The sequence below is a fragment of the Centruroides sculpturatus genome, unplaced genomic scaffold, assembly GCF_000671375.1.
Source record: "Centruroides sculpturatus isolate CEXI.00-Female unplaced genomic scaffold, Cexi_2.0 scaffold10, whole genome shotgun sequence".
Classification (NCBI taxonomy): domain Eukaryota; kingdom Metazoa; phylum Arthropoda; class Arachnida; order Scorpiones; family Buthidae; genus Centruroides; species Centruroides sculpturatus.
Window position 1 is genome coordinate 1494191 of NW_019384396.1, and position 21920 is coordinate 1516110.

At 41.3% G+C, this 21920-nt stretch overlaps 1 protein-coding gene across 5 annotated transcripts in view; it reads left to right on the forward strand.

Annotated features, from left to right (window-relative positions):
* The window catches only part of LOC111618434 (MDS1 and EVI1 complex locus protein EVI1-like), a 50739-nt gene that overhangs the window by 3021 nt on the left and 25798 nt on the right, over positions 1-21920 (forward strand). Inside the window, exon 1 of one of the 5 annotated variants that reach the window (XM_023359978.1) lies at positions 10953-11109. The exons of 2 other annotated variants lie outside the window; for them this stretch is intronic. Coding sequence is in view for 1 of the 3 variants with exons in the window: in XM_023359977.1 (XP_023215745.1) it covers positions 11471-11501 (31 nt within the window). In the remaining 2 variants the exon portion in view is untranslated. Of the gene's footprint in view, positions 1-10952; positions 11110-11222; positions 11502-16742; positions 16806-21920 lie in introns of those variants that run through there. 2 more of the 5 variants (XM_023359977.1, XM_023359980.1) reach the window with 2 other exon arrangements.

A 21920-nucleotide genomic window follows, 5' to 3' on the forward strand; every position in this document is an offset into this window, starting at 1 on the left:
GATTTTTTTTACAATAGTTTACGAAGTAAATAAGAAATCGATTGTTAAATTAAGTTTTCTATGAATTTCTACGTTCTTTTTTTTATATTTATTTCATTAAATTTAGAGTATTTTTTGATAAAATTACCTAAAATAAATGGAGTTGTTTGTGTAGCCTTTATGCGTAAAGTACAAAAGTCGTATTTATTAAGAACAATTAGAATTTGATAATTAACAAAAAGCTTTGTGTTTAAAGTTTCGTTAAATACTTTCTCAGTTGGTTTATATTATTTCAAATGATAAAATTTTGGAAATTATTACTTTTTTTTCTTTCTCAAAATAAATTAAAAAAACAAAAATGTTTTTCAAAGTGCTCTTCTAAATAACGTCACACTCGACTTAGTACCGATTTCAGTAGGGAAAAAAATAGTGGCGTTAAATCGAGGTTTGACTGTCCCTTAGATAAAAATTAAAAAACGCTTAATACTAAGATTTATTTATAAAAATATTTCATAATTAAATATAATTGTGAGGAAAAAATTCAAGAATTTCTTGCATAAATTACTCATTTAAGACGTTCTGTAACACGATTTAAGAATGTTATTCTGTAAAAAAAAAAAAAAAGATTTATTTTATAAACGAATATAATTTAGTTATGCTCTATTTAATTAAATAAAATTACGCTTCATTTTTCTCATAGATTAACGTAGAACAAAAGCTGATAGAAGACTTTGGAGCATATATTTATGAATTTTTTTAAAATAATTATTTAATAAATTATATAATTTGTGTTAATTAATTTATCTTATTTATACTTTACTCTGTATTAAGTAATTTTTATTGTTTCTCTCTTTTTATTAATTTTAGAGAAAAATTGAAAAATCGGAATTGTTTCAATGAAGTGCCTTCACTGAACTCTGTTACAAAGTTGAACTAAACACTTAATTTACATTGAAATTATTAAAATGATTTTATAATTAAGTATATATTTTTGGATAAAATTTTTAATTAATTAGTCGTTTATCGTTCTGTAGTTCAAAGGATGCTTTAATGATAATACACGAGTAATTATTATTGTTTATTTTCACTAATTTCATTTGTTAGAGTAGTATAAAACTGTAATTTTTCTTTAGATTGTCTATTGTATTCAAATTTATACAGAAATTATAATTAATTCTCCAATTTAGAGTTATGTTGATGATTTTTAATAGCAAAAACTTAACTTCTCGTAATAAAACTAAACGTTATAGGCCTGTATCCCTTACTCCCTTCATCATCATCATCATCATCTGTATTACGATAGAAAATTAGAAGTAACAATCTTTTGCTACTATTTCTACTTTTACTCTTATTTTCCATCCTCCTTATTTATTTTTTATTTTAACTTTCACAGCTTCTAGAGTCATTTTTAGATCTTATCACTCTACTTAATATGATTTTTGTTAAAGAACAATATCTATAATTAACCGAAATCGAGAAATTAGTAAATTTAATAATTAAGGAGTGAAAAAAAGTATATTTTACTTGCCCTCTCCGTAAAAATTGCGGGATTCCGTGTTGTCCAAATTCGTGCTTTAATTTTTATATTTAATTTGGATTGAAATACTTTTCTTCGATTGTTATTCGTTTCGGAGAGTTAATAACATCGATCGGAAAGTGAATAATGTCTATATTCGTAGAGTAATCGAAGCCATATACAGTGCATTAAAATATATCGACGCCTTGTGTAAGGTTCGAGTACGTTTCAATCGTCTTCCACGCGCGATTCTACACACTCCACTACTTCTGAATACGCAAAACTTCCCCACTCGTCTCTAAAACTAAATTCTACTTCAAGTAACTTGAGTTTTATATCGAAATCTGAAAATATTTTAGGCCTAAGACTGATATTCTTTATATATCTGCATTCGATTGTATCCGAATAATTTTCTACCCCTTTCATTAATAATTCGATAGTGAGCTTTCCAGGCTTTTTAGACGTTTTATATAGCCTAAATTTTGTAGAATCGGCGATATATAAGACTCCGAATAGGCAATAATGAACGGGTCATAAACAATAATTGGATGTAGTTACAAAAATAATAGGGTCTGTAAGTGTATAATTGTTCAATGATTGGAAGAAGGGTAGGAGCGTACACATCAGTGAAGTTATCTATTGGCATTATTGATGGAATCACTAGACGTTGCAATAATTAACTTGATTTACTATTGTTTTTTTTAAGCTTAGCTGAATAAATTAGCGAAATTCAATTCAGCGTTATAATTCCTCGTATTGTTTTAAATACTAATTTGATACTTCTTATACGGAACAAATTCCGTAGATTTTTTTAAAATCATTTTATGATATAGATTATGGTTACGGCGGTTTTATAATTAGGAAAACTCTTCGCGTGACTAGAGAAAAAAAAAACAGTAGCAATTCGTTAAATATGTGAGTATGATCTTAACGATTCGATCTTCCGGGAGAACGATCATCAATACAACCTTTTGTAAATCGTGTTTAACATTGAGACTTCCATTAGAATGAATGACGTGCATTTCAAATGTTTAAATTTAGTTTCGTTGGTATTTTAGAAACGGATGAGATTCAAAATATTACTTTTATCTTTCATCTCATTATGATGGTAAGGTTGTTGGTTCTTTTTGTTAAATCCAATTCGCAATATTGTACACAGGCTATTGGTATGTTTACCATTTACAAGCCAGAGAGTTAGCCTATTCCTCTTCTGGTAATTATTCCTCTTTGGTGGCATTCTCTTTGTGCAAAAGTTTCAACTTAAATGGAGGTTTATGAGTGGAAAGGTGGATCAATCGAATGGCTTCTTTCGAGACACGTAATTTATTTGGTTTAGAAGTTTAAACGGTTCGAAAAGTATACGCATTAGTATTTTAAGAAGGCGAAAAAGTTTCGCTCTTCTTATTGATTACGATCTCGATTCGACAAAAATCCGGAATGGAACGATTCGAAAGATAGATCTTTACGAGACGAAATTTGAAGAGAAAGCTCGATTGATATCTAGCATAACTCTTTGCAGTCGATTCCTCGAAAGTAGCATTTTCCTTCCCGGAATAAAATGACTGACTCGCTTATGATTCACGCATTTTATTTCATTTCCTAAAGAAGATGCAGAGAAATAGTTGGAAATTATCGAATGAAGAGAAGCAATTTGAATAGGAATACCCTCGAGAAATATTAATTTTTGTGTGTTTCTATAATGATTTCATCGAAACGAATCGTTATAATTAAACATTAATTGATTCGAACCGATAAAATAATATCCGTCGCCATTAATAACCGTTCTGAAGTGAATCCTATTTGCTTTAGAGACGAATTAAATATTAAAAAGAAGTAAAAAATTCAGAAAAAAATCTTATTATAAAGTTAAAAACTCTTGTATGAAGCGAAAAAATATATATATGTTTATTTTTTAACAAAGCAGGAAGACTGCAATATAGCGCAATTCGCATTGTGGGTTCGAACCCACGCCCTTTGACAACGCATCCTGGTCGAGGGGCGGGTTCGGTTCCCACCGGGGATTAACGTATTTCCGTTCGAATCTGGATTCTTCCTTTATTAGACACGCGAGATTGGTGAAATAATCGAATGGCATTATTTGTCATTTCACGAACACCCTGTTTGTTAGTGTTTATAAACATTAAACGTTAACAAATAATGCTCGTGAAACACATTTAATGTTTAATAAACATCTGGCGCAATGAGAGACGGTCTCATTTAACGATACTACTGGAAAAAATGTATTGTAGCGCGTGTTTTTGAATAGGTACCGGGAGGGATCGGTGCCAGGCGAGTCAATTATTGCGTTTGTGGACGGGTCGAGTCAAAACGGGTTTAGGAGTAGAGGCGCGCATTTCGTGCGTCGAGCGGATGTGCCACGCGAACTCATCACAACGTTTCATTGACCAAAGGAAACATGAATAAAGCATACGGGGTTAATTGTCGAGAGACCCGGTGGCACGCAATTAGACTGTGTAATCTTCGGGGGCAGGGCGTGTTGTAACTCGGTCCCCGTTTCGGGAGTCCTCGATTAGCAGGAAATTGGATCCGTTTAAGTCGCCACCATCGATCTAGCGGCGCGTCACCCCAACGACGCGACCTCGAGCGCTCTCTGGGCCGGAGGTGGCGGAGATGGGCTAACGCGCGACCCCGGCACACGGTTCGTTTAGTACGGTTACCATGGCGACTCGTTCCCTGTAAACTAGCGTGGGAGACGGTCGCAGAAATTGGCTAGATAATTAACTGCGGATCGCTAAACGTCTCGTAACGGACGGACAGACGGACGTCCGTTTTCAACGGGTTCTTCTCTTTCGTAATCTACGAATTGGCTTAGTTTATGCGACTTTCTCGTTTTGATTATCCGAAGAAAACGGAAGTAATTGATACCGAGAATCGAAGCAGATAAAATCTTGGAGGCGAGCCAAGCTCTAAAAAGAAACAAAAAAATGCTAATAGAGTCGATGTGTATCTGGTTTGACCTCAAAAGACTGATCTTTCTTAAACGTTTGATTTTTATTCGAGAAATTCTTATGCATTTCGTTTGGCGCAAACCTTCTCGACTGTAACCAAGCCAAGTAAAAGTCCCCTCGAAAAGTTTCGAGGTTCGTCATTCCCAGTGTTTTTGTTAGCGTTAATAGTGTATTTATACTAAAAGATTTAACTCTTTTGCAATCTCGGATACTGTTAAAGAGACAAACGTGAGCCGGAATTGGTACTCGATCGATACGAAACGTGTTTTGTTTGCAGCTAATGGCTTTAGAGCCGGAGGCGGAGTTACCACCTGTCCTTACGAAGTGACCCATTGGCGACGTTATGGGCAATCATTGCCGTTTGTGGGGTTTCCATTGTTGGTACTAATGCCACCGATAGAACGGTTCTTCGACGTCGGATATCCCTCGTCCGCCACAATGTCCTCCCGCGCTTCGTCTTCTAGCATTGTTCTTCCTCCCCCTCCGGTTCCGGCCAAACCGGACACTTTACCAACCACGTGATGGCGGGTAAATAGTTACATCTCTGTGTGTTTGCGGTTGTAGTAGGTAGTCGATGGTAATGGAAGGGGGTCGTCCGTGAATAAGTGCGTGCAAACAAGAAACGGGTCCCCGTTCGATCTTCGAACCAGCGCATCTCTCTGTTGGCCACCAATATTTGCAAGCGCAGAGTAAACAATCGGTGGTTTGACAAGTGATGAGATTTGGCCAGCAAATTGTCTGGCTTCTTTAGCGCGACAGAGCTCCTTTGATGCGGTGATGAAACTAACCAGATCCTGACTCCTGGGTTCGAGACAGTGTCGCTTTGTCTCCGCTGCTCGCTCGTCTCGTTTTTTTCGTCCCGAGCCGGGCGGTGAGCTTCAAATGACAGGGATGTGTCAAACGAAGAAGTTAGTAGGAGTGCACACTCCCGTTCGTCTCGAGCGAAATATTCGGGGCACGCACCATATAGGAGCTTTTATCTGCCATTGTCGGAGCTTTGATTCTTCTACTGTCAAAGAAAGAAGTATTACAGACCGAGCGGACATTTGCACGTGCAGCACCTCGTGGCTTCGTTCGAAACCGAATACGAGCGATTTTTTTCGAAGCCGTTTCGCGGGGTTTTTCTAGAGAACGAGGCAGCGAAATGGCGAAACGGCTGACGTTTAAGGGAGTGACCAATTTGATAAAGATAGTCTGTAGCTTGATGAAGTTTGACGAGGTGTGAAACGTCATTACCTCCTCCCAGAAAGAGGGATCGGTACCGCCGAGTACAGACCGGTGATGAATTGTTTTAAGTGGATACCAGCTGCAACTGTCAATTCACTATTTATGAATCGTCTCGAGATGGGTTATTGGATTGCATTCGTCTTAAAAAAAAACAAAAGAAAAAAATATTAGCGTCCTCGAACATTAAAGACCCGCTTTGATTTCGTTAGCCACATCAATCGATTTTTGGATAAAAATCGATTTTCCATCGAGTCGAGTGCTCGGGGTTTTCACCCGAGAGTGTAATTTTCGAAACCTTTGCCTGAATTATTTAGTAATGTCGGTTGGCCACTTAGTCGATATTTCAGTCCCTGTCTAATCATCGCGGCCGAATGAAATAGCGGCCGCGCGGTCAAAGACGAAGGGAGCGCTTTTAATTACGTCAGCTATACATCACCTGAAGGGTATATAGACGTAAACTAGCAGCCACACGTCTATAATTTACGGCTAAACTTTGGGCGGTTAACGGTTGTCGTAAATTCTCTCCCGTCCGTCTCATCTTCCTTTCGTTTGGGCTCACTGACCCCGAGTGGTGTCGGTGGCACGCTCGCCGACGTAACGATTCGGGACAGTCGCTCACCTCTCCTCTAACTAGATTGATTGATCGACGCCTACCTAAAACCTGGAACGAGTGAAAATGCCAAAGAATTAGCCATTTCCGACCAGCGCCTTGGCTAAGAATTTCCAGTTTTCACAGTTTCCTAACACGTGCTGTGAGGCTAATCAATCGAGAAAGTGTCGCGTAATTACCAAAAAAGAAAAAAAGAAAATAGTTGCGAGTGAAATCGAATCGGTTCATAAGAAAGATAATTTTGAGAGCGAAATAAAAAACAGTTTCCAGATCACTCGGTGAAGTAATGACCGGTCCAGCTGGAAAGTTATCTGGCAGCCGAATGCTGGAGTGTCATGTGATGACGGACAGCACCCTCGAAATGTCTCCCGTCGTCGTGAAATATCGCTGGCTTCTTTCAGCGCAATTCTGAAAGCAGGTAGTGGTCTGAAGGTTGCTCCGCTCTCGGCCTTTCCCCATATCGTCTCCAAACATCAGAGGAGTAATATCTGCACCTCTCTGTGGGACCGTGGCTTTAGGAGATCAGCAGGTGGTATAAACTGACTGAACAGCTATCGTTCGAACGAGTGTCGCCAAAAATGACAAAGTTAGATTCTAGGTCATAAAACCGACGATAAGTTACGTTCAAAAATGAGTTAGATACTAAAGACACTCGCGTTCAGAATTCGACTAAACTCTACTTTATTTTTAAAAAAAGAAAAAATAACTGGAAAAGAAATTTTATTCGCCTGTTTTTAAAAAATTCGATTATAATTTACTGCAAAACGTGTGCAGAAATTTCATTAAAAATAGTTCCCACAGTTGGTGAAGACACACGAATGGAGTCACATAGTTCTCTTATCTGCACTCCACTTTGCTCTTTCCATCTCGTCTCTCCCATGTTTCTGATTTATCTTCCAACTTTAGACAAATATGCTCTTTCCCAGACAGGAAATGCGCCCAACGGGGTCGATATGCACCGAATATAATTCAAATTAGATAATAGGGACGAAGGAAGATTAAGTGAAGGAGAGGGTTCGACCGTTTTGCCGGACACTTTTCGATTGTTTAGTCAAAGAGATATTGCGAGAAACAAAGTGTCGATCTACCGATTTACAGGATAATCGTTCCAGTTCGTTTGAGATGATGGATAAACGAAGGGCGAAATTGCGAAAGAGTCACATTCTTGCTTAGAAACACCTGCAAAGTTTCGTCGGAAAATCTTCCAGACGCCCCGAAAGGCCCATTATGGCAGAGTAGCTTCCATTCACCCCAATAAACGGCCATAAAGGTCACTTAGCTTTTAGAGGTCCGTCGTACTTCATCCTCACCACTTCCACTTCCAAGCAGGCCGTTCCCCCCTTTTTTTATATAAATTACAATAATTTCGAAGTCTGTCTTGTTTAAATAAATAGAGAGATTAGTCGGCGACCCCCGGTGACGTTTTTATGGTGTCGATCCCTTTTCCATCTGCGCGGAATTAGGGGTTGACGTATTTACTATCGGTAATATCTGTTTCTTGTCTGTGGTAACAATTAGCGTAGGGGGTCGAAGGTCGTCTCGGAGGTCATTTCCGCGAAGACCGACCTCTTTGTTAGAAAGGCCTCGGGGGCCTTTCTAACAACCAGAAAGTTTGACTTTTGCTACTGTAAGGCCCCCGAAACGATTAACTAGTTAATCTGACACAAAAAGTTTTTTATTTTCAGTGTATTTAAATCAAATTAAACTGTTAATTGTTTCAGTTGTAGATCAACGTGCTGGTATTGAGACACTAATTAATTCGTGTTGTAAAAATAAGAAAAAACTTTTAAAAAATTCCCTTAAATATTCTAATTTAGCTGTCGATTTATCTGATAGACTATGATACATACGTGTTGCGTTAGACAATTTACTACATTTAAACTTCCGCGATCGATGAACCACAAAATAAAGATGAGTAAGGTACCAAGAATTAAACTATTTCTATTGACAAGACTTCAATTACAAACAGATTGGAGATAAAACGAAACCCTTCTTGCATATTTGCAAATTTGTCCTGTAGATATTCTCGTAAAGATTAAGCACATATTGTACGAATTAGTTTAAATATGGAAATCCACTTGCAAGGTCTGTTCTACGTATTAAAAATAAATTAATTTTGGAAGTTTTAATAGTCCCGTATGGATTTTGTAGCTCGTGTGAAGTATTAAAATGTGGACTTCGTTTGTTTTCGTCCGGAATTGAATCACACGTAAACAATTATTTTTATTCTAAAAGAGAATTCTTGTGTAATATTTTGTTTTTACACAACACTTAATTGTAATTAATTAGCTGTAAAAAGTTGAATAATGAATATTACGTATTTAGGTATAGAAAAGGCACGTTGGCTATCATTTCATATAGAATACAGAACTCGGTAAAAACCGACTCTCATATAAATCCGTGACATTAACTCTTTAGGAAATGGCCGCGTTACTCTGAGTGCTGCAAATCACTTAGAAAATACATTATCGTGTAAACGTTAGATACAAAAAGGTACAGTACAAGTGCGCGTAATACTTCGATCACACACACACGCGTAACACGACCGTGGCAATGTAAGTGTGGAAAGGATCCCAGTTTATTAAAGTTCCAAAAGGTAGAACGCGTAGTGTGGAACGAGCCCCGTCGGCTAATTAGGTCCCCATTACCGAGCCACGCCCCATCTCGCAGGGATCGTCAAATTGTTTTATCGACCCGGTCGTCTGGCGCAACTCCCACGATATCAAATTGATTTAAATGCTCTTCGGTAAGGGGAGAGGGGGGTGAAGAATCGTCTCGTTAACCTTAAACCGCATTCAAATTCGCCCGGTCGGATCGCGCTCCGTCCTCTGAAACGAGAAGGATGGAGATAAAGACGTCACGACGACAATGTGGAACGACGACGATTAAAGGAGCTGCAGTTCGACCGCTGATAGATAGACCCTGGCTTTGTTCCATTCGGTGTATTCCTTTTGGCTTTTGTAACCCCGTCTTAGGTCAAAAGAGCCCCGGGTGATTTGTTGCTTCCACTCCGGTCCGAGGGAAAACCGATAGCGACTAGACTACGTCATCCCCGTCCGAATACTCTTTTGTCCCCGCTGACCAAACGTAAAGAATGGTGGGATTTGACCGTTCGCACCCCCTCGATTCTGATTTTAGAACACCGAAGTTTACTAGAAAAATAGAAGGACACCAGCATTTTCTAACTGGTTAGTAAACAGGCACTTAGAAAGTTGGTTCGCGGTAACGTCGACCCTCGTGATTTAATTGGGTGTAACTGTAAATAACACAACATTTTGTGAGCGAGAAAGTGGTGTAATTTCTAAAAATAACACAAATATATCGTATTAGATAATGGTTATTGAATCTTAACACCGGAAACTGTTAATGTACCTTCGTTGTAAACATTGTTTCTTGCGAGTAATAAAGTTGAATATAATATTATGTATTTGTATTGGACCGCACGCGCTCTACCGGTGGCTTGAACATATCGCGGGTGAAGAAAAAAAATCCAGTAAATAAACAAGTGTGTGCAGCGAGTAAACAATGTTGGAATTGCCAAAGAGCCAGCATAATAAAAGGTGGGCGAAGGTAAATGATTTATTTTGAAGACGTTCTGTTTGTCGGGTGGTGCGTGTGTGTCCGGGGGTCTGTTAAAATGTGGCAGGAAACGGGCTCATCTTCCCCACCCGACAACAAACGACGTTTCCGAATGCGATCTTTTTAAAAGATAAGAGCATCCGAGAAAGGGGAAGGATAGGTCTTTTATTAAATTCGTCAAAAGCTCGGGGGAGGGAGATCCCACCGTTCGGTCACTCGGAGCACAGACGGAGCAGAAGGTGATGTCTTTATCCGTTCTAACTATTTAGCATGACAAGGGGAGGGCAAAAATCTCCTTTACACCGCAGGTGACAATATTGACGCGGTAGAAAAAAGGGCAGGGGGTGGACCGGGATCATGTTTTCTCCGATTCTATGGCCGTCCCGTCCCCCAGAAGCTTCCTGACCCCGTAACCGGTGAATGTAGCGAGGGGTGGTCCGTCCGACAAAGGGACGGCTCCCGGACTGCCATCTGTCTGTTTCGGCCAATTGTACGGTCCCGATGAAGCGATCAGAGGTACGGGGACAGGAGTGAAGCGCAGGGCAGCAACGTTTCAATACCGTCTGACGGCGCAGCTAAGGAGGAACTATTGTCTCGTTATCACTTCTGCTTCAACACTTCGTCAGAACTATCGGTGGGATTAGCGAAATCCCATAACTGTCCTCTGTCACCCCGAACAATAGGCCGGACCCTGCGACAGACGGGGAACCTTCAATGGGGGACAGGGATGCCATCTCCTCTCCGACAAACAAGAAGCACTCTATCTACTTACAGAACATCCCCAGATGGTCCCAACTCGTTCTCTTACGGGGGTTGCGGTTAACGCGCGCGCCCTCCCTCCCTCCCGGCTGCAAAACGCTCGAAAATTCTTTCGTTTTCGGCTACACTGGCGAGTATTAGAGGAGGCGCTCTTTTTTTTTTCTCCGGGAGCGAGTCTCCCGTTACAGAATCGTCGGTGGCACTCGTTGTTTATACGCCAACACGTGGCCGGCCGCTCGTCCTACCCTTATTGGTCAATTACGCGACGCGTTGGCGATAAAACTTCCTCAATTAGTGTTTCTACGTGACAATCGGAGCAACCAATTAGCCCCTTCATCTCGTTTCGCAGACGTTTCCTCAGTCTTATCTCTTCTGACCGCAAACAGGAATTCTCCAAACGTTACCCGAAGCTGAAACTCACTCTCCAGATAAGTTTTATCGAACGCTACAAACTCTCCTCTATTTCATCGGTAATTATGTATTTATTTTGCCTTAAATATTCGTTCGGCGCGCGCTCACGCGGAGAGGGGACGCGCCACGCGGGCGACTCTCGGCCGTAAAAAATGTAAAGATGCCACCTCGGACCCATCCGAGTACTTACGAAGGTGGAACTCGATCACCACCGAATATCCGGATGACCCGACGGAGCGGAGGAAGCGGCCAATGGACGACGCTTCTTCTCGTCACGTGAGCACGGCGACTCCTCCCTCCGGGCAGGACCGCGAATGAAGTCCATACGTCATCGACTCGGTAGGTCGGCGCGCGCGATGGTCGCGCTGGCAATCTTCGACTCGTGCAGATTCGCGGACGACCCAAAACCCGACACCTTCCATGAAGAAGACGGAAACTTCGAACAGTTACAGTAAGTTGCAATTTCTGCTTGGTTTTCTCCTTCGCACGAGCGCCGGACGTTCGACCCCACCCGACTCCCGAGTGGTCGCTCTTAATGGGACTCGGGATGGATCCGCGGATATCGGAACACTACAACGCGTCACTTAATACAGGGTTAGAACCCACAGGTTGCCTTCCCTCCACTCGGAGAGGTCCTTAAACGCCGTGAGTCGAACTTCGAAACCGAAACAAAACTTTCCGTGATTCATTAGTCCAAGACGGGGATATCGGCGATGATGTCACGGTGAGGAAAACGCGTATCCGACCGACGTTCCTCGATAAACTACGCGAAATTTTCGACAAAGTTGCCGGAATGCTCCCCGTCGAGAACGAGAAGGAACCGACGAGGCCTCCTCTCTCGACCCCTTACGGTTTACAGAAAAGGAACCGGGCCCTTTTAATATTTAAATAATTTGTCGGTGGGAAGTTTTCGCGCACCCCGTCGCACGAGCGGCAAGCGGTCCCCCCAGTCTCAACCGTCACTTTGCGTTCTCCGACCGAGCTTTTGTTAGAGGCGTCGTCCGCGACTCCACGGCCCGAGATTAAGGTACTCGAAACTCACCGTCGCCCTCGTAACTAACGAGAAACTCATCTCCACCTCCAAATTCGTCTCCTTCTCTAAAATATCTTATTTTCTAACTTAAAGGCGACTTTGGTCGGCGAGAAAGCGAAACTTTTCCTCCCGTCAGCCATTTTCGTTAGGCCTATCCGAGTGGGGTGCGTATTATTTACCGAGTTTTAAATGGGAAAGACGTTAATCAAAAGGGGCGCATTTTTGTTTACTTTCCGCCCAATTTCCGGTTCCTATCTATCGGAATCGAAACGTTCTTCTTCCTATCGTAATTGGTTACATTTGCTCGGTGATTCATTCCTGTCGGAACGTCGGACGTCGGTGTTAAAGTCAAAGAAACTGTATTACTCAACACCGCGTCGATACGAGGAAATCGTTTGTCGACCAAACTGTTTCTACGATACAAACAAAAACAAATGTTTTCTTAATACGGGATTTTACACCAATTTATTATACCTTTAGTTTGCATGCGGGATAATGGCCAACGTCCCGTCACTTTTCTTCTGGTGTTTAAGAGTGTAATTTTGCTTCGGGGGGATGCCCAAATGCCAAACCAATGTCCGATAAGGAAGACGGTTAGCTAAATTCGAGGGACGAATCCGAAACGAAACCTATAAAGTGTTTCGGGTGAGGGAAATGAAGCGCCTGGGTTGCGTACGTGCCATCTATTTGGCTCTTGTAAGTCATCGGCCAGGCAGCTTCCTTTTCGAAACCGACTCATCCACATTCGGAACACTTATAACATCTGCCGACTCTCTCTCACTTTATTTCCATCACGTCCCGACGTCGCTCTTTCTGTTTTCATGCATTAGATGCGGCTTTATCGACTTGGACGCCCAGAAATTCGATCTCCGCCGGGATATTGTGCATTTTGGACAACCGTTTCTCTTCCCTATTCCCGTCCTCTAGGCCTACGCTTCTTTGCTCTCATTTCTGCCACACTCCTCTCGAGAATTCTGCTTAAAAGTAAATATAATTGGTCTGTAAATGTTCTTAAATTTGATTTTTTAACAGTTCAAATATCTGCAGTCTCCCTGTTGGTGTACTCTAGTGTTTCGAGTGTCTGGCTAGTGGGATAGGCTCGTTTGTATGATAGCCTATCCGTGGCTCACCGCTCCCGGTTTTACTTCTTCGGGATAATTTAAACACACGGTTTTTTACTTTGAAAACTTTCGATTAGTTACAATTGTTTCGAGTATTAAATTGTAATTTTGTTGTAGAATAGGAACCGGTAGTTACGTCACAAAAGCCAACCCTGTTGTGATGTGGTGCAGTTTTTGAAAAAGCTAAGGATTATTCGAAAGTAGAGTGATTTAGAAGGATTTATATGGTGAAAGAAAAGAGAAAAAAAATTGTTGTTCCTCGCGCCGGTGGCAATTAAAAGTGGAGGAGAACATTGCAGATTTATCAGTCTGCACTTCCTCCCCTTAATGACGAATCTGGCGAACATCACCGGCGTTGGCTAGAGAATCTAGAAAGAGAGGACTTCCCATAATTAAAACGAAGGGAAATCATTAAGATATCGTAGGATGCGGATCAAAACCGTGAAAGGGGGAATTACAGGGTTGACTAATTAGAGCGTTTGATAGCGTTTCCGTCGGGGGGGACGACGAGCCCGTAAACAAGAGGCACTCGTCTTCCCATTAGGGAACGACCGAAGAAGTGTCGTTTTAATTAAAGTTTAAGAAAAGTGGCTCCGAATATAAATCCTTCGCCCGGGTCGCGCAAATGGCCCTCGCTATAACGCCATCTGTCGGCAGTAACTCATATCTATGTAGTTTTAAGAGCGAACACTACCCGCCGGCCAATTATTAGGGCAAATTTGTCGACCGCGACCGATTTGGGTAGAAAAGTTCCAAAAAAACAAGAGGAAAAAAGGAGCGGAGGGAATGGCATTAGCATAGAATGACGTCATATTTCAGTAGGAGACATTACCGAGTTTTGTGCTAAGCTAGGAGATTCTTGGACAGATAGCGACCATTACCAATGAGATAGGTGAGAGCAGAGAACGGGAAAGGAAAAAAAAATAGCTACGATTTCCTTTGGAAAATCGCCTTTGTCCATTGAAGTGACTCGGGGAAAGGGATGGTGGAAGTGACATTTAGAGGGAGGCGGTGGACGTGGGACGACAACGCTTTCAATTTTGCCAAAATCTATCTATTGCTCCTGTGGGGAGGGATCGAGAAGTAAAATCGGAGTGGTGGGTCCTTATCGGATCGCCTTATCGCTGGCGAAGTGCGAAAATGGTATTCCGGCCTTAAATAGCCTCGTCCACCCGTCCTTTTCGCTGTCGGGTGCCCCATTTGGAACGAAGATTTGTGTGCTTCGGCAATCGCCCCGCTGCCCGACGTTTAACCCTAATTGACTCGGGGGGACAATCCCGTCCCCTGCTCCCCTCCTCGTTACGGAACGTCGCTCCATCCCATAATGGAAACGGTGGCGATTCCTCTTCCCTTTAATTTACGCCATTATCGAAACGCAAACCGGTTCGGACCGGGTGCCGAAATTTCGTTCCTTACAACGCGTTACTCCGTTTAGTTACGAGTGACGCGCCTTGCTTACGGGTTTGATTAGAGGGGAGCCGATTTTTAATTACGTGGACGACCCGGTAATTAGAAGAGATCGGTTACTCGGCCGTAGAATCCGAGGGAGGAGGAAAAAAAGAATAATCTTACACACTCTCTCTCTCTCTGTGTGTGTGTGGACGTCGTGCCTCGGCATCGGGTCGCAATTAAAATTTTGCTGCATCACTTCGAATATTTTCGCTCCGCCGACCAAATTATATCTCGCTCGTGTCACTTTCGATTTTTGGAAACATTTCGGACAAAATATTTTCTAGAATATCTCATTAAAATCTACACTCTTGTAGAGAAGACAATTAAAGAATTGAATTTCTCGTCGTCTCCCTTAAATCCTTCCCATCCGAACTGTATTCTCTACTTGGGTTACCTATCGTCCAACTTTCTCAATTGTTAATTTATTATACAAACCCGTTACGATTTTAAAATATACAATGGCGGCCTAAGAGTTGAAGTCGTCGGAATTTGCAAACAAAAGAAGAGCCATCCTCCTCGGAATCGATGACACTCACGAATTTCGGCCGGGTTTAAATTCTGAAAACGATTTATGAAGGACCCACTTGAATCTTTATAATTTCTTTTTTTTACTTTAGCCAAGTGATAGATGAGTCATTCTAATAATATAATCGTTTCCGTAAGAGGTTTCATAAGGAAAAGTGTTGGCTCTCGTCGCTGCGAAACTTCTTTCCTCGTTCAAACCACTAAAATTATATCAATACAAATAAATAAACATCCCGATATGATTTATATTAGCTTTCTGTATTCTCGTCTTCGCTAGGGTGAGTGGTAACAAGAAATTTCCGGGTCTCTCCGGGTTCATAGGAGAAACATGGACAGTGTTAGAGGGAGAAACTGCTTTCTCCTCGATTTAAGAAGTGTCTTAGATTTCTAGATCATTGTTATCCTTGGAGTTTTCTTTAGAATCTAGAATTTTCGACGTCGTTATTAGAGGGAATGGTATCTAAATCCGGGTGGCAATTTCCTACTCGGCCTATTCTGCTTGGCGGAGAGAAGTAAGAGAGAGGGAGAGAGAGAGAGAGAAAGTCGGGGTAAGTGCTGCCACTTTTTTCTGTCACCTGCACAATACCACATGAACCTCGGCCCGAGTGTTTTAACTGCTAAAACCTGTCGGGGCAGCGGTGAAATCGGGCGGGCGCAGCCATTCCGCTTACCTATTGGCTGTCGGGGTCTAAGCGGTAGTTCCCGACCAGTCGCCCGTAAGAGGGGGGAGGAATAGAAGAGGCCGAGATCCCGTCAATGGTTCCGGTTAAAACGTATCCCAGATTACACGGAGGTAATGGGATAAATTTGTTTCAAATGAGTTGTTTCCAGCAGAGATCTCGAGACGGGAGACCGAAATGATTTATGACGTTCGGGACGGAGGCAGATATTAAAGTGTTTTTTCCTGCACCAGCCAATACTCGGCCATAAGGTTGCGGGTTGAGGGAGGGAAGTACTCCAGATGACTCCGACTTACTTCGTAATATAGCGTCCGCGTGTCACCCGGCGGTGGGTCGGATTTCGGAGATGGGTCCCGTTTCTGTAATCGCGTGGCATCGCCGATTCCGTTCGTTCTTTTCTAATAACTCGACCCTCCGTCCAATAATTGCCAATTCTAAGAGAATTTTTGAGAAAGAATCGCTTAAAGTTAAGCTCAATCCCCCGTTGACGTCACCGCTGTTGACACTGGTCCTATTTCCTTCGTCCCGGGAAGCGTGACCAACGGATCGGCCCTTCTTCGCGTCACGTCTCACACTCACCGGTGTAGGATTTCTGTTTGCTCATAACCTGGACGGCTTCCTTTAATCCTCCTACGACGCCCGTCGTTGCCCCCGCATCCCCGACCCTCCTTACGAATCGAAACTTTAACCGTCGGGTTACTTAATAGTCGCACGTGGGTGATCCCTACAAACCATCACTTTCCAATGAACTATCGAATGACCGGAAGGACAAACGTCGTCCGCACCCATCCTCGGGACAATTCGGTAACGTATGACGACGAAGATGACGGAGATGACTCAAACAAAACACGTAATTATAAACTATACTCGAAAGATTTAAGTCGTAGAGACGGACGGAGGAAGAGGAAATCGAATTTTTTCGACCAGTCTATGGGTTCTGAAAGGTATTTGGTTTGTTTAAGAAGGAAGAAAGCGAATATTTCGAAAGTTTATTTAACCGTTACTAAAGTTAAACGTGGCTCTTATCGTGCCAATTATCCATAGCAATTATCCGGACATTCAACGGGTGACGTTCTGTCGTTCGGATTCGTCTATCTCCTTTATCTTCGACAATATTCGTCTCGTCTCGGTTGTTAATTAAACAATTAAGTCCCGTTTCTATGCGAAAAAATACAAATTTTCACGTTTGAACATACGAAACTCGCCTTTCTCAAGAAAAAATATGAAGCCGATGCATATGTTAAATTTAAAGTAAATTACCGTATGTTGTAGACACTACAAAAAAGTGACAAGGTAAACAAAATTCGAAGTCTAATAGACGAAGAAAACGAAATCCAAAAATATAAATTAGAATTTTGTTTTTTGGAGCGAATCTCGTCGAATATTTGACGCATCCCTTAGAAAATTAATCAGCGACCTTCGTTTAGTAGCGTAGCAACGTTACGACCCCGGACATACGTCGCGCTTTTGCTTTAAATCCGGGGGTGCGAATTACCCTTTTGCTCCTCTTCCGGTCCGTTCCGCTTCTCCTTCGACGGAACGTTAACGTGCAACGCGTTGCGACGCGCTGCGCGTTGGGTTAAGCGTAAAAGGCGAGTGGAGACGAAGCGGAAGAACGGGCGACCCCCCCCTGGGAGCGAGGAAAGAGGCGAACGCATTAGCGAGAGCGTTTGGTTTACGACACGTATGCACAGATTGTTTGAACTCCGTCAATAAATGATGGCAACAAAACAGCCATCGAACGACGCGTCACGCGACCGCCATTTCCCAGAAAAGGTACAGTAAAGTACAGTACTGTACGTTCTGTCGGTCGAAGCGGCGTAAAGTCCGCGAACGGAATGCGCCGTTTCTGCTAATTCCCGCGTATTTATCGGGCTCGTTTAATTTTATCCCTTTAAACGAAACAATTTAGAAAGATTGTTTTTTTTTTCTTCCAGAATCTCGTCTTAGACAAATGGACGAGAGCGAAAGTCGAGTGGGATTGGGCGGTTGTTCGCGTCGACGCCCGAGAACAATACCCCGTCTTGGACCCGAACCGATTAAAACTAGAATAAATAGAATTGCCTTTCGATTATCGAATGGACTAATTAAGCAACGACTAATTGAATGGCGGCCTTCGTTTTCCGGCTTCCACGTCCGTATTCTTATCGTTTAATTCTCTAAACCCTCTTATGTTACCTCGTCGTCTATTGGTCCGTTTCTCTAGTTTTTTAAAATTCGATCCACTCCCGAAAAACCTACAACCCCTTTCCGCCCCAATGTATTAACGACGTCAAACACGTCAGGTTCCACCACTCTGGGACTTAAACTGGAATTCTTCCGCTTATTATTGCTTAAGTTGGGGAAATGTTAGAAGCTTTTCTGTAGAATAGAATTAACAGACTCTGTCTAAATTTCGATTTAGAGAGCGCCTTATAGGTCTTATAATAGTCTAAACTTAATTTGGTGTTGCAGTTTGCTGGTTTATTGGTTTTTCCCCTATTAAATTCGGACGTTGGAACTCTTCCCGTCTATTGCGAATTGAAGAAAGATTAGAGACTTGTCTGGAGTAGAATATATAAAATATAGAAGAAAAAAATAATAACATTTTAATAGAAGAAATGAATTAAATTTTACAATAATTATACATTTCGATAAGGCATTAATACAGAATAATAAAGAAGAGCTTATGTGTCCTATTTAAATAAATTAAAACATTATTATTTTTTAAGTCATTTTTTGTACCTTTTTTGATTTTTAAAAAAGCAAAATTAAAGTTCTCCCACTTTATTTTTTTTCATAAATTTCGTTCTTGCGAGAAGGGGGTTCTCTGCAAAGGGCACAAGAATGTATTTAACACGAGTAAGTAGAAGGACGGAGGTAGATAGGCAAAGAATAGTTGGCCATATATCATTGTTGAGCAATTATAATATTTTGTTGCCGTTTTCCGGGAGCTAATTTCCTATTGGTGATCAGTCAACGGTGCAGAACCACTTACAACGGATTGGCATGTTTGGCTCGTGGCATACTTTAAGACACAAAATAGATATAAAACCCATTAAGAGAATCTAATTCCGCCTCTTTTATCGTACTCCGATAGACATTGTGGCACAATTCCAAATATATCATTAAACGCATTTCATTTATCAAAAAAATAAAAATGTTATCGCCTCTAAAATCGCATTGTTTTCTGGCTATTTTATAAAAAAAAATTGGCCTTAAAATTACTAACATCTGTTTAATTTAAGAGAGAGGCCTAAAGGCCAACTGTGTTATTGGCATTCGGCTTCTTCCCAGTAACTAATACAGAATAATTACTGATCCAGTAAGTAAATAATTGTACGTTTTCGATTGTTATATATGTCCAATTATAGATTCTTATTATATATTACACTTATATATAAATTATTTCTTACGTTTTAAAGAGAAAAATTACAATTACTTTAATCATTTAGCTTCTATATATTTAAACTGGAGATTTATTTGATTGGACATTTCGATTTCTAGAAAACTGGCACATTTCTTTTTCGAACAAAAATAGAAATTCATATTGTTCAGATATATTACTTTCTAGGAAATCCAGTGTTATTTATTGTTATATTCTATATTTCGTGTGTAATGACATGATTTGTAGCTTAGAGACTCTTCAAATCCAATCTTTAACAAACAGGTTATATTGTTGGAGACAATAAACCCAAAAATTGGCACATCTTTCACACTTCTGTCGTTCTCTTGTGGCTTTTAAAGTGTGTCGCACGCGCAAAAGTACAAATTTGGGTACGGCTTAAGATAGTGTTCGAAATAGAAGCGGAAGAAAGAGAAAAGGTAAGGGGTGAGGAATCTCTGTTGTTCGAACTTTAACATTAAAGGAAGAGTTTCTAGATGGATCGTATCTGTAGGAATAAATAATTATTACGGTTAGGAACCGGTAAAGGGCGCAGCATAATTGTCGTGCTCCGCAGCTGTTTGTTAGACACATAGAATGTAAATATAAAGTCCTGGGAGAAATATTAATTTCTACGTGTCACGGGAGTGAAGGGGAATGTCTAAAATTGATCATGCGGCTGCCGTGCTGCGCGAGAGAAGCCGCTGCTGCTCGCCGCAGCAATTTAACGAGTTCATATCATACAAGACATGTGCATTAACTAGTAGCTCACGAGAGGAGGAATACTTTCCTTCGTGTCACGCTACGGGCCGGGTGGGTAGGTCGCGAGCAGGGGGCGTTTGCAAATGCCTCTATCGCCTCTCTCTGCGTGCTCTACTTTTTGATGGGAATTCATTATATTGATAGAGCCGGATCTAAACTACCGAACGTTTTAGAAAAAAGGGTGACTCCCGGTTTTATTTTTAAAAATATACATATTAAATTTTAAATCCGCGGGGAGGAGGAGAAAATCCAGAAATCTGACCTAATTAATAAATAATTATCGGATGCCGTTATTTAGAAGGTCTGATTCGTTTCCCCCCGTGACTTGTCGATAGACGTGTCTGTGTCACTCCTCTTATCAAGCAAAGAAGGGCGAAGGCATGAGTTAAATAATCCGAACCGGATTTGATAGCCAAAACTATAAATCTGAAGCCGACGATGAAAAAAATAGTATTGTGTATAAAATAAATACTGGGTGACAATCTCTAGCTATTTAAATAATCCTCAATTGAAAGTCCCGTGTTTTATTTATTCCTCGGAGACTTATTTTAATAAATATTCTAATTATTAATATACACATTGGTATGTTATGATTTAACACAGAAACCAAACGATAAGAAGAATAAAAATCTTAAATAAATACAGATAATGGTATCTATGTGTGCTACGAATCAGTCTGTCCGCATTATTTCTCGCTGCAAATTCATAAAGTAGTTTTCGTCACAAATCAAACGCGTTAAGTATTAGTTTTTTTTGAATGTTTCGTTCTTTCAAATGAATATTTTAATATTTTATGTCTATTTACTTGTTTTGTATTCTTGTTTTTGTAAGTCGGAAGCAATTTTTAATCGAAAAAGAAGTCTCTCTCTTACTGGGAATGTCCATAAACAAAATTGGAGATTGGTTATTTTGAAGAAAATAAATAAGTGTTAGAAAGCGAATGAGCAATTAAACGAATCGAGAAAATGGAAAGAAAGTTTCTAAGAAGAGAAAAACAGAGATTGGATCGATAAATGAAAGATGTAGAATAAGCCGAAGACTGTACCTGCCACTCCCAATCCTTCTTCCACCCGTAGCCAATTGGTGCTTTGCCAGAAAGACGCACTCGAGTGTTCTCTGACAGTACGGCCCTTTGTCTTAGAGAACACAGATGTCTCCTGTGCCGGTTGTTCGCTTTGATTTAAACGGTGGCGAGGGAGGAAGAGAGGGGAGTATCTACGTTCGAAAGGTGTAAGAAAGATATCTTTAGAGTGTCGAATAAGTGCGACAACTATCGTTTACATTCGAGGGGGAATTATCCGGGGAACAATCGATTGTTTTTGCCAAGTTATCTGCAATTCCCGATGCAAATTAGTCTCCGCAGAAGTCATTAAGCGAGTTGCTTAACTGGGTTATTGTCAACGCCTTGTTTCCAATTACCGTTGCCAGTCTCTGGAACAAAACCAACGCGGGGCCGAGGCTCTCGGGAATTATTATTATCTGTCTATTGTACGACGCCTCTTTTGCGCGCAATCGACAAAAGGTGTGGCAAATTTCGAGCCCCGCCGTCTCGGCACCCCAATCTTCGTTCTTAGTAGCTGGCGATCACGCGTTTACGCGTAAGGACGACGCATTTGTTCTACGCCTCTAAAGAAACTTTTTGGTCATCTACAGACACCGGGATGGACGTACTCGACTAGAGATTGACCGAAATATCTCTTTCTCAAATGAGGGTTATCATCCCAATTAGTAAACGAAACGTCTTTGTTTCTCGAGTGCGGCTGGTTGTAATGGGATGTGTAATTAGCACTCGAAAGCCGTGGCGGTCTCGTGTCGTTTCTGTTTAACTCTTCCGTCTTTTTAATCAGCGACACGCTGTGAGTAAACTCGTCCACGGGCTTATCTGCGGGTGCGTCAGCTGCGTCGTCCCCATCTCCACAGCGTAGTACACCAT